Source organism: Miscanthus floridulus, chromosome 8, assembly GCF_019320115.1.
Source record: "Miscanthus floridulus cultivar M001 chromosome 8, ASM1932011v1, whole genome shotgun sequence".
In the NCBI taxonomy this organism is placed as follows: domain Eukaryota; kingdom Viridiplantae; phylum Streptophyta; class Magnoliopsida; order Poales; family Poaceae; genus Miscanthus; species Miscanthus floridulus.
The window spans coordinates 229,877,958-229,894,382 of NC_089587.1; the positions used below are offsets into that span (position 1 = coordinate 229,877,958).

At 45.9% G+C, this 16,425-nt stretch overlaps 1 protein-coding gene across 1 annotated transcript; it reads left to right on the plus strand.

The window, feature by feature from the left end:
- Positions 1-507: 507 nt before the first annotated feature.
- On the plus strand, positions 508-948 carry LOC136470785 (uncharacterized). The gene has a single exon (XM_066468515.1). The coding sequence runs from the start codon at positions 508-510 to the stop codon at positions 946-948; it is 441 nt and encodes a 146-aa protein (XP_066324612.1).
- The last annotated feature ends 15,477 nt before the right edge of the window (positions 949-16,425 follow it).

A 16,425-nucleotide genomic window follows, 5' to 3' on the forward strand; every position in this document is an offset into this window, starting at 1 on the left:
GTCCTGGCTCGGCACAAACTGCGTCACTACTTTGAGTCGCACCCAGTGACTGTGGTATCATCTTTCCCCTTGGGCGAAATAGTTCATAGCCGGGAGGCCTCGGGCAGGATAGCCAAATGGGCTGTCGAGCTTATGGGGGAAACCTTGACCTTTGCGCCTCGAAAGGCGATCAAGTCTCAGGTCTTGGCCGATTTCGTGGCTGAATGGACAGATACCCAACTGCCACCCACTCAAATTCAGACGGAATACTGGACCCTATACTTTGATGGATCCCTGATGAAGACCGGGGCAGGCGCGGGTCTGCTCTTCATTTCACCCCTCGGAGTACACATGCGCTACATGGTGCGGCTCCACTTCGCCGCCTCCAACAATGTGGCCGAATACGAGGCCCTCATCAATGGCTTACAAGTCGCCATCGAACTTGGGGCACGACGCCTCGACGTCCGAGGCGACTCGCGGCTCGTCATAGGTCAAGTGATGAAGGAGTCAAACTACCTCGACCCCAAAATGGAGGCTTACTGCAAGCTGGTACGACGCCTAGAAGACAAGTTCGATGGTCTCGAGCTAAATCACGTCGCATGGAAGTACAACGAGGCCGCCGACGAGCTGGCAAAGATGGCCTCAGCACGGGTCCCGGTCCCCCTGAACGTCTTCGCCAGAGACCTCCACAAACCTTCCATTGGATACACCTCGGCAACAGAGGAGGGCCCACCTATGGAACCCGAACCGAAGCTTGACGCCCCCTCTGCTGCTGAGACCCCCTCGACCAAGCCCGAGGTCATGGAAGTCAACGCCGAGCCTCCACGGACTGATCAGGATGCGGATTGGCGAGTCCCGTTCCTCGATTGGCTCGATCGGGAGGAGCTTCCTGACGACAGAACCGAAGCACGATGGCTTGCGCGGCGAGCCAAGACCTACGCCCTCTACAACGGCGAATTGTACAGGTGAAGTCCCTCAGGTGTCCTCCAACGGTGTATCAGTTCCGAAGCAGGCCAAGCCCTGCTTTGGGACTTACACGCGGGCGCCTGTGGGCACCATGCGGTGCCTCGGACGCTCGTAGGGAACGCTTTTCGACAAGGGTTCTACTGGTCGATGGCAGTCGCTAACGCTACCAAGCTGGTATGCTCCTACGAAGGATGCCAGTACTATGCCCGGCAAACACACCTCCTGGCCCTGGCCCTGCAAACCATCCCCATCACATGGCCATTCGCCGTGTGGGGTCTCGACATGGTCGGGCCTCTGCAAAAGGCCCCCGGGGGCTTCACCCATCTATTAGTATCAATCGACAAGTTCTCCAAATGGATCGAGGCTCGTCCGATCAATCGAATCAAATCCGAGCAGGCGGTGCTGTTCTTCACTGACATCATCCACAGGTTTGGGGTCCCCAACACCATCATCACCAACAACGGGACGCAGTTCACCGGCAAAAGGTTCCTGATGTTTTGCGACGACCACCACATCCGTGTGGCCTGGTCGGCCATAGGACACCCAAGGACCAACGGCCAAGTAGAGCGTGCCAACGGCATGATCCTACAAGGCCTCAAGCCAAGGATTCACAGCCGATTGAAAAAGTTTGGCAAAAAATGGCTCGCCGAGCTCCCGTTGGTCATCTGGAGCCTGAGGAACACCCCAAGCCGAGCCACGGGATTCACGCCTTTCTTCCTAGTCTATGGGGCTGAGGCCATCCTCCCCACCGACTTGGAATATGGTTCCCCGAGGCTACAGGCCTATAACGAACAAAGTAACCGCACCACCCGAGAGGATGCCCTTGATCAACTGGAGGAAGCCCAAGATGTCGCTCTACTACACTCGGCCAAATACCAGCAGAGCCTGCGGCGCTATCAGGCCCGACGCGTCCGAGGCCGAGACTTGAAGGTAGGCGACCTAGTGTTGAGGCTAGCACTGAGCAACAAGGGTCGCCACAAGCTGACCTCGCCATGGGAAGGACCGTACATCATTGCCCGAGTGCTGAAGCCCGGGACCTACAAACTGGCCAACGAGAAGGGTGAAGTCTTCACCAACGCTTGGAACATAGAACAGCTATGTCGCTTTTATCCCTAAATTTCCAAGCATTGTATATATCATTTCTCAAAGTACAATTAAAAAGCGTTCTTTAGTTCATCTAACTTTTCGAGAAACCCCCCGAGCCCATCATAGGCCTTGGCAATACAGTAACACGGCAAGGGAAACTCGGTTCTGCCTCGGTAGAACCAAGCCTCCCTCAGGGGCTAGATAGGGGACCCCTCCCTGGGCGTCCCCTAGGTCCCATGCACCATTCTTCAGTTATTTTTCGCAAAAAATCCTACGCCAAGTCCCTAGCAGGCTCTGACGAATTAGTTGTAAAAACCCCTTGGACCAAGGTCTGTTTCCTAAGCAAGAGGCCGGTAGAGTCGCGAGACGGCCTACGCCTCCGGGCTACGGCACTCCCTCACTACCTCTCGCTCAAGGGACGGCTTAGGCCCCAAGGGGGTGTTTTGCAAACGAAACCCGATCAGGAGCGACAGAGGGCAGAGGCTCGGAAACATAAGAAAAACAACTAGGAAACACAAGTACTTCAAAAGTAAAGGCCTCAACGGCCACATGCGTTACGATACAAAAAATAACCCCTATTCTATTTTTACATAGCCCCCGGTGCCTAGATCAAGGCTCAGGGCCTTCAGCGTCGGTAGATGGTAGGGGAGGAACCACCTCCTCTTCGAAGAGCGTCGCCAGCGCCGTGCCAGGGCCTTCTGCCGCTTCCATCAGCTTTGCCACCGCCGCATCGGCCTCCTCGTCATCATCAGGCAGAACATAGCCATCACTGATGGCCGGGAGGTCAACGCCAAGGTAGTGAGAGGAGATGACGGCCAGTGCCCGCTTGACACCCGTGTGCAGTGCCCCTCAGAGCCGCTCGTGCATCTAGCTGCTCAGCGCAATCAAGCGGCTCCCAAGGGAGCTACCTGATTGAACCCCCTCGACCTCCAAGGCCTTGCAGGCGGAAAGGGCAGCACGCTTCAGCGCCTCGTGCTCCCCGATCTCGGTCTCGAGCACCGTCTACACCGCGCTGGAAGCCTCGGCGGCCCGAATGATCTCCGCCTCCGACTCTACACCGCAGAAAATGGAATGAAGTCGAGCGAGAGAAAGGACAACCTAAGTTGGGGATGGAAGCCCACGGAACTCACCCTTGGCCTTCTGCTCCTAGGGACGGGTCTCGGCTTGACAGGCCTCGGCCTTCTCCTTCAACCGTTGGGCCTCGAACCTAGAGGCCTCGGCCGCCCTGGAAGCCTCACTTCCTAGCTCTACGTCATACAAGGAAGTCAGGGAGCAAACATAAGGAAAAGGAAACAGAACAAGGGGACTGGAACTCACCCTCGACCGTCCCCTTCAAAACCACAGCCTCAATTTGCGAGGCCTGAACCGCAGCAAGGGCCTTGTTCAGAGCGCCTTTGGTCAGCCGGTGCGCACTCTCCTCTGCCCCCAGCTGCCCAGCGAGGGCCTTGCCCGAGGCCGTCGCTTCTTTGGCCCGGGACCTGAAGGCATCCCGATCGCTGACCGCGCGGGTAAGCTCTTCCTCCAGCTCCTTGACCTGCGCCGCCAAAGGGGCGAGCTGCGCCTGGACCGTGGCTTCCTCGACCTTCGCATCGGCACAGCGAAGGCGGAGGTCCTCCACCTCCGTGCTTCACGCCGACAGAAGCTCGTTAGCATCGGCAAGAAGGCCCTTCTACCGGTGAAGCTGGTCCCAGACGCCCCTCTCCCGCCGGAGAAAGACCGACTTCCCAAGCGACCGGGTCTCGAGCTCCTAGGGAAGCAGAGCGAGGGTCATTGGTCGCAACAAAATCAGGAAAGTAAACGTCGCGCGAGAAAGGAAAACATGAACCTAGGCGACTCCGGGCAGTTCGTCGGCCACCACGGACAGCGCCGTCCGTAGCGACTGCTCCGCCAGCTGGCGGTACTGCTCGAAGGTGTTCCACCGCTCGCCCTCGGCCGTGTCCTCAAGGGCGAACAGAGGCTCCCCCTAAGGGTCGTCCCGGCTCCGCCACAGTACCCACGGGTGATCCCACCCACGAGGCTCAGGCCGGACCCGCACGAGGGCTGAGCTTCCCTCATCCAAGAGCAGTGCTGGCTGCTCCACGGCATCGGTCTCCTCGGCGTCGACCACCTCCCGCGCCCAGGAAGTATCGTCGGAGGAGATCGGATATATAACACCTCTGGTGTTTTGACCTAATACTAAAATTTGACATGTCATCATGTGCATTGCAAAGCATTCATATAGTAGAAAATTTTGAATGCATTCACTATATAAGCTTTATTTCATAATGTTGTTATTTCATGTGATGTGTTTCAAAACCCTAAATAAAGATCATGACCACAAGGGTCAAATTTCATGTGATCATGTGCGGCCATGTGTCATTTGACTCAAATAACCCTAATGGGCCATGTTACTGGTCAAAAATCAAAATCTAAGTAAAAGGAAGACAAATTAAATTTGAATTCATATTCAAATTATAAAAGTCATTTTTGCCCCTTTTTACTAATTCAAAATCCATGTGGAATTTGGGGTTGAGGCAAAAAGCAAAGTTGGAGATTATTTTATGTAGATCAACTTTGGTATTCAAAGTTTTTCAAGTTTACATATAAAATTTGGAGTAATTTTAAAATGATTCAAATGCTCAAATGCACCCCAAATTCAAATTTCAAAATGGAGGCAGAATTTGAAGATGTTCCTAGAAGCAAAGTTGTAGAGTTTGAAAATTTGAACAACTTTCTTTTTTGGAGATTTTTGACTTCTTTAGAAAAATTGGGAGTAATTCGAAAAATAGTCTCAGTGGCAGTTCTGTAATTTATTCAAAAATCAACCGGAACAGGTCATCACCTCCCTGCTCGCCACCGAGCTGCCGCCGCCGATCGGTTTTTCACCGCTTGCTAGCACGGTGACACGCTGATGTCACCGTGGTGAACCCGCCCGTGCGCTGGCGACGCCGGACGCCTTCTTCCGGGCTATAAATAGCTACAGTCGCCACCGTCGTTCCCATTCTTCCCCTCTGCTCTGCTCCGCAACCGCGTAGCTCCGCCGCTCGCCGTAGGCATCGTCGAGCCACGTCAGTCGTTCCCAGCTACGTCAACGTGATTGCCTCGGTCTTGCGCTCCTCCTCGATTTGCTCTCGTCGCTGGTGTTGGCCGGAATCGCCCGGCGCAACCCGTCTTCCCCGTGACCGGTCGGAGCTCCGCCACAACTGCCCTCACCGTGGCCAGGCTGCTCCAGACCATCTCCGTCTTCACCGAGTCTAGCATCATGATCATAGTGAGCTCCTGAACGTGTTTATCACTTCGCTTTAGTCTCTACTGCATCGTCGCCATGGTTACATCGTCTGCCGCCGTGCCCGAGCCGCCATGGCCGGCGTGCAGCTCGCTCCCGTGAGCCTTCTATCGTTCTAGGGATTGGGTTAGATTCGCGACGTGGTGTAGAGCATGGTGGTACAGTCCATCTCACCGGAGAAGCACCGCCGACGCGTTTTGCTGGCCGGAGCTGGCAACAGCACCGTCGTGCCCTATCTCTGTGTCGCTGACAGCGGGCCCAGGTTGTCAGTGCGAGTGAGGAAGAAGAACAGTGAAAATTTTTATTTTCTGAATTTGTGAATAGTACTGAATCTTTGGAAATTTGTAGAAAAATAATCATAGCTCCAAAAATTCTGAAAATTTTTGTGTAGCTTCTGTACATGTTCTAGTATGATTTAAAAATTTGAGATTTGAAATTTGGATAAATTTTGAATGTTCAAATATTCAGTCCATTAATTGAAAAATGCAATTTCCATTATTTTTGTAGGTCACTGTATAATTCCAAAAATTATGAATTTTGTTTTGGTACACTAATTTGTCATAAGGAAGCTTACATAAAATTTTCAGGTTATTTGGAACAAGTTAACTTTTGGGCTTAATTCCAAATTAATTCAAAAATAAATAAAAGCAAACCCTAAGTGTTTGATTAGTGTTGGATCTTGTTTTGGTCATGTTTTGTGACTAGTAGGGTTTCAAGATCCATTTGGTCAAGTCACATGTGTGGTTCTTAATGGTAGGATTGCAAGTTGGTTTTGTTGGCTTACAACTGTACCGTAAAATTAAATCATTTGCGGGTGTTTGTACATTTCATATACCATGAAAGCATCATGTTTACATTATCATCATGTTAAAGCATATGTTATCATTTCATGTAGAACCCGAGAACGAAACGATTCTAGTTGAGCAAGTTCTGGAAGAATCCCCGGTTGTCACGGGATTCGATAATTATGGTACTGATCCGGAACCCGTGATCGTCAACGAAGGCAAGCCCCGGTTTATGCATTAAGCCATTACCTTGTTACTTTGAAAAGTTTATCACCTATGTTACTTATTGCATTAAGTTGATCAATTCAAATATTACCTACTTGATGCATTGCCTACCTTGTTACTTGTTTACCATCCTTGAAGATGTTTTTATTTACAAAGGCGTAGAATGCTTAGTATGCTTTATGATAGGCTTTCAAAGCAAAAGTTTTGATACAATCAAAGATGGCATACTGGCCAAAGAAAGAAAGAAGGTAGAATGAACTAGAGACTAGTCGGGTGACTTATCTTGAACGTTGGGTAATGTTGCCGACTATGTCGCTTAAAGGCCACTCATTGTGGATCTTCTGAACGAGACACTTTGTAGTACTGGTCACATACTCCGGTAAGCCTACTTTGGCTAATCCGATACTAAGACGAATGCTCACGCACTAGGAGTGGAGAGATGGTGGGAGTAGCGTGTACCCTCATGGCTGGAATGTGGCCGGATTTGAGGCGTGCTGTACTCTCGGGTGGCGTGGAGACGGCTTAGTATAGGAGGATCCGGTAGCGAGGTTGATATATGCAAGATTAAGTTCTACATATGTCGTGTGATAAGGAATCCTCAGCTAGGACTTGAATCAATTCGAATTGCCGATGCTCCACAGATATGGAGACTCGATTCATTACAGAAGCAATGCAGGACTGGTGAAATACTAAAATATGAGAAAAGAATGGAATGAGAAGGAATGAAATATGGGAAATGTACATTTAGTTTGAGATAAAGAACTAAAAGGACTTAGGGGTAAAATTTGAGAATAGGATAAATATAGTAAGCTTTTGGTAAAGGACTTGAATTTTGCTACATCCTTACCTTGTCCCAAACCCCTGCATCTCTAAAGTCTTACACCCCGTTACATCGGGTTAGTCTTGTTGAGTACCTTTGTACTCAGGGTTTGTTAACCCTTGTTGCAGGTGAGTCGCATGCGCAGGCTTGTTTTGGTCCCTGCTGCATGTCTGTGTTTGAAGTCAATGATAATGAGGAGTGATGAATGGCCTTTGGACAAGGCACTAGTTTGTATGATAAATAAAGTTAATGTAATATTATCTCGCTACTATGGTTGTATAACACTTATGGTATTGTAAGTTTGAAAACAAATGGTTTGTAATTATGTTATCTTAAGACTTCCGCTATCTTTTACTCTGGTATATATTTGAATAAACTGTTGTAATCTACAATGACTGTGATTGGGATCCTATTTGAAAAGAGAATCGTGGATGATTCGGGTTTTCCGAGGACACCCGATAGACCTGTTGAGTTGTTGGGAACTCGTGTACGCTATCCGAGGTCTGTTAAGACAACGATAGGTGCATGTGGGCCTGATTCCTTAGGAGGTTCTGCCACAGCTGGTATCAGAGCTAGGTTCCCATCTAAGATCATTGTAGGTTACTTTGGAAAACCTTCAAAATGATTTGGATCAAAGAAAGTAAATTTGATATTTTAAAGTTTAAATTTCTTTCTTCTTACCTTTGAGCTAGACTCAATCCTATCTTATTTGAAAGTTTGTGGCGGATAATATGCTTAGGTTGGTCCTATGTATTAAAAATCTAGTAGTTATGATTATATAAATCTTTTGTACTTAGATTCGTAAGATCGATTCATGCATCATGCTTGAGCACATTGCATAATAATTCCCCTTAATAGTGGTTGGGTAAGTAATGTCAATCCCATTCTTGCTAACCTCCATTATCCTCAAGCTATTCTTATAGTCCTGCCCTAAATTCTACAGGCTATGGCAAAGACCAAGAAAACCGCACGCAAGTCCACCGGACCTCATGGAGTCCCACGTCACCAATTGGCACCAAGAAATCACGAGCTTGGTGAAGGAAGTTCCAAGAACCTAGGAGAGGAAGGATCTTCAAGCAACCCCACCAACATTGAGAACCTTAACAAGGAGCTCAACACTCTTCGTCGAGCTCATGCCAAAGATCAAGAGGAGTTGGCGGAAATGCAAAGAGGTATCACCATGACCATGGAGCTACGGAATGAAGCCTGGACATGAGAAGATGCGGCCAATGAACGCGTCAATGAGTTGGAGTTCTACGTAGAAGACCTAGAGATGGACAATGCCATTCTTCATGAGAATGTCCACCTGCTGTACGCTCAACTTCATCCTCCTCATGGGGATGGTGAAGTTACCGATGAAGAAATGATTGTAGCTCCAGGAGAAGTCGAGAATGAAGAAGAGGAGGAAGATCCTGAGGAGTTAGTGTACTTCTCAGATGAAGATGAGGTTTCGTCTGATACAGGCACGGATGCCGAAGACTGAAAGTTTGGAGTAGTAGTAGTTCCTTTACTGCTTTCCTAGAAAACCAGGGTTGTCTTGTGGGATACAAGGCATGTAATATAAATAAGAATCCTTTGTAGCATGCAACCTTTTAAAAGCTTTCAATAAAGAATAATGTAAGTAAACGTGTTTCTCTAATAGATGCCTCGTCCTATCACCCGAACTGGTGCTAGTGGCTCGCATGACGATGATGAGTGTCCAAATCCTCCACCAATGCCCTCGACTATGGCAGATGCCATAGCTGCACTCGTCAACGCAACGGCAGAGAATGCCAGGCTGTTAAGGGAGTTGGCACAGAACCAGCAGGCACCATACCCTAATCGTGGTCGTCATAATAATGGAAACGACGAGTCAACCTATGTGGATTTTACTAACACACGTCCGCCTGTATTCTCTAAGGCAGATGAACCTTTAGAAGCTGATGATTGGCTTAGGACAATAGAGCAAAAGTTCGAGCTGATCCACTGTACTAAGGTTCAAAAACCAAGGTTTGTGGCACAGCAACTCCGAGGAGCTGCTGGTGCTTGGTGGGCAAATTTGGTAGCTGTACAGCCCGCTGGTCACCAAATCAACTGGGGGAATTCAAGGATGCCTTCAGGGCACATTATATTTCGGATGGTGTGATGACCATGAAGTTGGAAGAGTTCTTGGCTCTTAAGCAAGGGGAGCACCCGGTGATGCATTATGTTGGGCGTTTCAACCACCTGTCGCAGTATGCTGTTGAGTATGTGAATACTGACAGGAAGAAAAAGAATCATTTTCTTAGAGGCTTGAACACTAAACTTCAGACCATGATGGCAGCCTGTGGTAATGCAACTTACCATGAGACAATCAATATTGCTATCGCTTCGGAAGAAAATTACCACCGACACAAGGAGGCGAAGAAGAAGAAAATATTTGCTTCTGGATCATCAAGTGGCAAGCGTCAGAAGATAGTATACCATCCTCAGAATCATGGACGTACGCCATTTCGCCCACAACAAGGCCAAAGCAGGCAGCAAATCTTCATTATCCCTGCAACTAATACGCCTTATACTCATCAAGCACCGCAGCAGCAGAACAATACAAATAATGCAAACCGCAATGCTACTCCCCAGAATCACAATTTTCCATGCTATAATTGTGGTAAAACCGGGCATTTTTCCCGAGAATGTCCATATCCTAGGAAGAACAATCCTGATGCAACCAAAGCCCCTGTTAATCAAGCTCAGAATCAGTACAAGGGCAATGCTTAGAACAATCAGAAGGGTCAGGCTGAGAAGAAAACTGGAAGGGTATTCTATATGCAAGTGGAATCTATTCTAGAAGGAGAACCAGTTATGATGGGTATGTTTCCCATTGCTAAGCATCCTGCAATTACCTTATTTGATTCTGGTGCATCCCATACATTCATCAATCGTACATTTGTTGTGAAGCATGGGATAGCTATTGGGGAAACAAAAGAACCCTATCATATACAGTCGCCTGGGGGACGAATCTGTACAAGGGAGGTAGTTCAGCATGTACCTATTGATTTGGGAGGATATGAGTTCCCTACCAATATGCTGATATTAAAGGATCAAGATATAGATGTGATCCTTGGTATGAACTGGCTTACTCAACACGGGGCTATCATAGATGTCCTACGTAGAACAATAAGGGTAAATGCACCTGACAGCAAAACCCAACTTCTCATCCAACTTCCTTTTCCTAAGAGTACAGTGGAGATAGTCTGTGCAACTATTGTTGCAGGAGCCGAGGAAATTTCAGTGGTATGTGAGTTTACAGATGTCTTTCCCGATGACCTGCCTGGTCTGCCACCAGACCGAGACGTAGAGTTTAGAATTGATCTGAAACCAGGGACAGCACCAGTGTCCAGAAGAGCATATAGGATGCCACCGAAAGAATTAGTAGAATTAAAAATGCAACTACAAGAGTTGTTACACAAGGGTTTCATTCAACCCAGTTCATCACCTTAGGGATGTCCTGCCATTTTCATGAAAAAGAAGGACCAAACCTTAAGGTTATGTGTTGACTATAGGCCATTAAATGAAGTCACCATCAAGAACAAATAACCCTTACCCCGAATTGATTTACTTTTTGATCAACTTGCGGGAGCTAAGGTATTCTCAAAGATAGACTTAAGATCAGGCTACCACCAGATTAAAATCAGACGTGAAGATGTGCCGAAGACAGCATTTACTACCCGATATGGTTTATATGAGTATCTAGTCATGTCTTTTGGGCTAACCAATGCCCCGGCTCATTTCATGTACCTGATGAACTCAGTTTTTATGCCTGAGTTAGATAAGTTTGTCATGGTGTTCATAGACGACATTCTTATCTATTCTAAGAGCAAAGTGGAACATGCGGAACATCTCCGTATTGTTCTACAAAGGTTAAGAGATCACCAACTATATGCCAAATTCAGCAAATGTGCATTTTGGTTAGAGGAAGTACAATTTCTAGGTCATGTGCTATCTGCTGAAGGTATAGCTGTTGATCCGAGCAAGGTAGAAGAAGTCCTTAATTGGAAAGCACCTACCACCATTCATCAAGTTCATAGTTTCCTGGGGTTGGTAGGGTATTACCGTCGGTTTATCCCTGACTTCTCTAGAATTGCGAAGCCAATTACTGGATTGCTGAAAAATCAAACAAAGTTTGTATGGTCAACAAAATGTGAAGAGGCCTTTCAGACATTGAAGAAGTTGCTAACAACTGCACCAGTATTAGCACAACCTGATATCGAGAGGCCATTTGATATCTATTGTGATGCATCTGGAATTGGTATTGGCTGTGTTCTTATGCAAGAAGGCAGAGTCATAGCATATGCTTCCAGACAACTCAAGAAGCATGAAGAACATTATCCCACCCATGATCTTGAATTAGCTGCTGTTGTCCATTCACTGAAGATTTGGCGACATTATTTATTGGGCAATATATGTCATATCTATACGGATCATAAAAGTTTGAAATACATCTTCACCCAGTCAGAGCTGAATATGAGGCAAAGAAGATGGTTGAAACTTATTAAAGATTATGATTTAGAAGTGCACTATCATCCGGGCAAGGCTAATGTGGTTGCCGATGCCCTGAGTCGTAAGAGTCATTGTCATTGCTTGATTGTAGAATCGATGCAGCGAACATTGTGTCAAGAGATGGAACATCTGAATTTACAAATCATAGAACAAGGTTTCCTGTCCAACATTGTAGTTAAGTCCACTATCAAAGATCAGATCATTGCTGCTCAACAGAAAAGTAAGGGCATAGCCCATATTAAGGATAAAGTCAGATCTGGGAGACCAACATGTTTCAAGATTGATGAATCAGATGTCGTATGGTTCAAGGATAGATTGGTAGTACCCAAAAATCCAGAGCTGCGAAAGCAGATTCTTGATGAAGCTCATTTTACAAGATACTCCATTCATTCGGGTAGCAACAAAATGTATCATGATCTGAGAAAGAGATATTGGTGGACCAAAATGAAAATAGAAATAGCTCAATATGTGGCCAAGTGTGATATTTGCCAGAGAGTCAAAGCAGTTCATATGAAGACTGCAGGTCCATTACATTCGTTGCTAATTCCATCTTGGAAGTGGGAAGATATTTGTATGGATTTCATCGTGGGGTTGCCTAGGACATCTACAGGCTACAATTCAATATGGGTTATTATTGATCGTCTAACCAAAATAGCTCATTTCTTACCAGTCAGAGATAAATATCGAGTGGAGCAGTATGCAAAGCTTTATCTTGCTAGAATCTTCAGTCTGCATGGGGCACCCAAGACCATTGTCTCTGATAGAGGGTCATTGTTTATATCCAAGTTTTGGAAAAGTCTACACGAGTCTTTGGGGACTAAACTTATCCGTAGTTCTGCTTATCATCCGCAAACAGATGGATAGACTGAAAGGGTAAATCAAATTCTTGAAGATATGTTAAGAGCATGTGTTCTTTCCTTTGGTGCTAAATGGGATGAATGCCTTCCCTTAGCTGAATTCTCATATAACAACAGCCATCAAGAGAGCATTAAAATGGCACCATTCGAAGCACTGTATGGCCGTAGGTGCCAAACACCTTTAAATTGGTCAGAAGCTGGAGAACGTTGGTTCTTTGGACCGGATGTGGTCAAGGAAGCTGAAGAGAAAGTTAAACTCATACAAGCCAATATGAAGGTAGCTCAATCCCAACAGAAAAGCTATGCTGATAAGAGGAGACGACCGCTAGAATTCAAAGTGGGAGATTTTGTCTACCTCAAGGTATCACCGATGAAAGGAGTTCATCGTTTTGGGATTCGGGGAAAGTTGGCACCCCGTTATGTAGGTCCTTTTCAGATCCAACAACGATGTGGACCAGTCGCCTATCGCGTCAAGCTACCAGATCACATGTCAGCGGTACATGATATCTTTCATGTGTCTCAGTTAAAGAAGTGTCTTCAAGTACCTGACCAAGAAATCGACTTTGGTGATGTAGAACTAGAACCTGATTTGACTTATACCGAGTACCCCATTAGAGTCTTAGATCAGAAAGATTGAGTCACTCGTAGACGTACAATCAAGTCCTACAAAGTACAATGGAATCAACACACTGAAGATGAAGCTACTTGGGAGTCCGAGGATTCCTTAGAAGAAAACTTTCCTACCTTCTTCGCTTCTATCTAATTGCAATACCTTGTCTATATTGTAACTTGTCTTGCTGTTAACAGAATGGAAAACCCCCTCACTAGCCTTTTGAATAAAGTTATGATGTGTTAGCTTGACACATTTCCTTTTCCATTACTTAGCCTTAAGTTTTAAATCTCGGGACGAGATTTCTTTAAGGGGGAAGGGTTGTAACACCTCTAGTGTTTTGACCTAATACTAAAATTTGACATGTCATCATGTGCATTGCAAAGCATTCATATAGTAGAAAATTTTGAATGCATTCACTATATAAGCTTTATTTCATAATGTTGTTATTTCATGTGATGTGTTTCAAAACCCTAAATAAAGATCATGACCACAAGGGTCAAATTTCATGTGATCATGTGCGGCCATGTGTCATTTGACTCAAATAACCCTAATGGGCCATGTTACTGGTCAAAAATCAAAATCTAAGTAAAAGGAAGACAAATTAAATTTGAATTCATATTCAAATTATAAAAGTCATTTTTGCCCCTTTTTACTAATTCAAAATCCATGTGGAATTTGGGGTTGAGGCAAAAAGCAAAGTTGGAGATTATTTTATGTAGATCAACTTTGGTATTCAAAGTTTTTCAAGTTTACATATAAAATTTGGAGTAATTTTAAAATGATTCAAATGCTCAAATGCACCCCAAATTCAAATTTCAAAATGGAGGCAGAATTTGAAGATGTTCCTAGAAGCAAAGTTGTAGAGTTTGAAAATTTGAACAACTTTCTTTTTTGGAGATTTTTGACTTCTTTAGAAAAATTGGGAGTAATTCGAAAAATAGTCTCAGTGGCAGTTCTGTAATTTATTCAAAAATCAACCGGAACAGGTCATCACCTCCCTGCTCGCCACCGAGCTGCCGCCGCCGATCGGTTTTTCACCGCTTGCTAGCGCGGTGACACGCCGATGTCACCGTGGCGAACCCGCCCGTGCGCTGGCGACGCCGGACGCCTTCTTCCGGGCTATAAATAGCTACAGTCGCCGCCGTCGTTCCCATTCTTCCCCTCTGCTCTGCTCTGCCACCGCGTAGCTCCGCCGCTCGCCGTAGGCATTGTCGAGCCACATCAGTCGTTCCCAGCTACGTCAACGTGATCGCCTCGGTCTTGCGCTCCTCCTCGATTTGCTCTCGTCGCTGGTGTTGGCCGGAATCGCCCAGCGCAACCCGTCTTCCCCGTGATCGGTCGGAGCTCCGCCACGACTGCCCTCACCGTGGCTAGGCTGCTCCAGACCATCTCCGTCTTCACCGAGTCCACCATCGTGATCATAGTGAGCTCCTGAACGTGTTTATCACTTCGCTTTAGTCTCTACTGCATCGTCGCCGTGGTTACGTCGTGCGCCGCCGTGCCCGAGCCGCCATGGCCGACGTGGAGCTCGCTCCCGTGAGCCTTCTATCGTTCTGGGGATTGGGTTAGATTCGCGACGTGGTGTAGAGCATGGTGGTACAGTCCGTCTCACCGGAGAAGCACCGCCAACGCGTTTTGCTGGCCGGAGCTGGCAACAGCGCCGTCGTGCCCTGTCTCTGTGTCGCTGACAGCGGGCCCAGGTTGTCAGTGCGAGTGAGGAAGAAGAACAGTGAAAATTTTTATTTTCTGAATTTGTGAATAGTACTGAATCTTTGGAAATTTGTAGAAAAATAATCATAGCTCCAAAAATTCTGAAAATTTTTGTGTAGCTTCTGTACATGTTCTAGTATGATTTAAAAATTTGAGATTTGAAATTTGGATAAATTTTGAATGTTCAAATATTCAGTCCATTAATTGAAAAATGCAATTTCCATGATTTTTGTAGGTCACTGTATAATTCCAAAAATTATGAAATTTGTTTTGGTACACTAATTTGTCATAAGGAAGCTTACATAAAATTTTTAGGTCATTTGGAACAAGTTAATTTTTGGGCTTAATTCCAAATTAATTCAAAAATAAATAAAAGCAAACCCTAAGTGTTTGATTAGTGTTGGATCTTGTTTTGGTCATGTTTTGTGACTAGTAGGGTTTCAAGATCCATTTGGTCAAGTCACATGTGTGGTTCTTAATGGTAGGATTGCAAGTTGGTTTTGTTGGCTTGCAACTGTACCGTAAAATAAAATCATTTGCGGGTGTTTGTACATTTCATGTACCATGAAAGCATCATGTTTACATTATCGTCATGTTAAAGAATATGTTATCATTTTGTATAGAACCCAAGAACGAAACGATTCTAGTTGAGCAAGTTCTGGAAGAATCCCTGGTTGTCACGGGATTCGATAATTGTGGTACTGATCCGGAACCCGTGATCGTCAACGAAGGCAAGCCCCGGTTTATGCATTAAGCCATTACCTTGTTACTTTGAAAAGTTTATCACCTATGTTACTTATTGCATTAAGTTGATCAATTCAAATATTACCTACTTGATGCATTGCCTACCTTGTTACTTGTTTACCATCCTTGAAGATATTTTTATTTACAAAGGCGTAGAATGCTTAGTATGCTTTATGATAGGATTTCAAAGCAAAAGTTTTGATACAATCAAAGATGGCATACTGGCCAAAGAAAGAAAGAAGGTAGAATGAACTAGAGACTAGTCGGGTGACTTATCTTGAACGTTGGGTAATGTTGTCGACTATGTCGCTTAAAGGCCACTCATTGTGGATCTTCTGAACGAGACACTTTGTAGTACTGGTCACATACTCCGGTAAGCCTACTTCGGCTAATCCGATACTAAGACGAATGCCCACGTACTTGGAGTGGAGAGATGGCGGGAGTAGCATGTACCCTCATGGCTGGAATGTGGCCGGATTTGAGGCGTGCTGTACTCTCGGGTGGCGTGGAGACGGCTTAGTATAGGAGGATCCGGTAGCGAGGTTGATATATGCAAGATTAAGTTCTACATATGTCGTGTGATAAGGAATCCTCAGCTGGGACTTGAATCAATTCGAATTGCCGGTGCTCCACGGATATGGAGACTCGATTCATTACAGAAGCAATGCAGGACTGGTGAAATACTAAAATATGAGAAAAGAATGGAATGAGAAGGAATGAAATATGGGAAATGTACATTTAGTTTGAGATAAAGAACTAAAAGGACTTAGGGGTAAAATTTGAGAATAGGATAAATATAGTAAGCTTTTGGCAAAGGACTTGAATTTTGCTACATCCTTACCTTGTCCCAAACCCCT

What these genes read in the sequence shown, in the direction of transcription:
- LOC136470785 (XM_066468515.1), top strand. Translation starts at nt 508, where the DNA reads ATGGAGGCTTACTGCAAGCTGGTACGACGCCTAGAAGACAAGTTCGAT.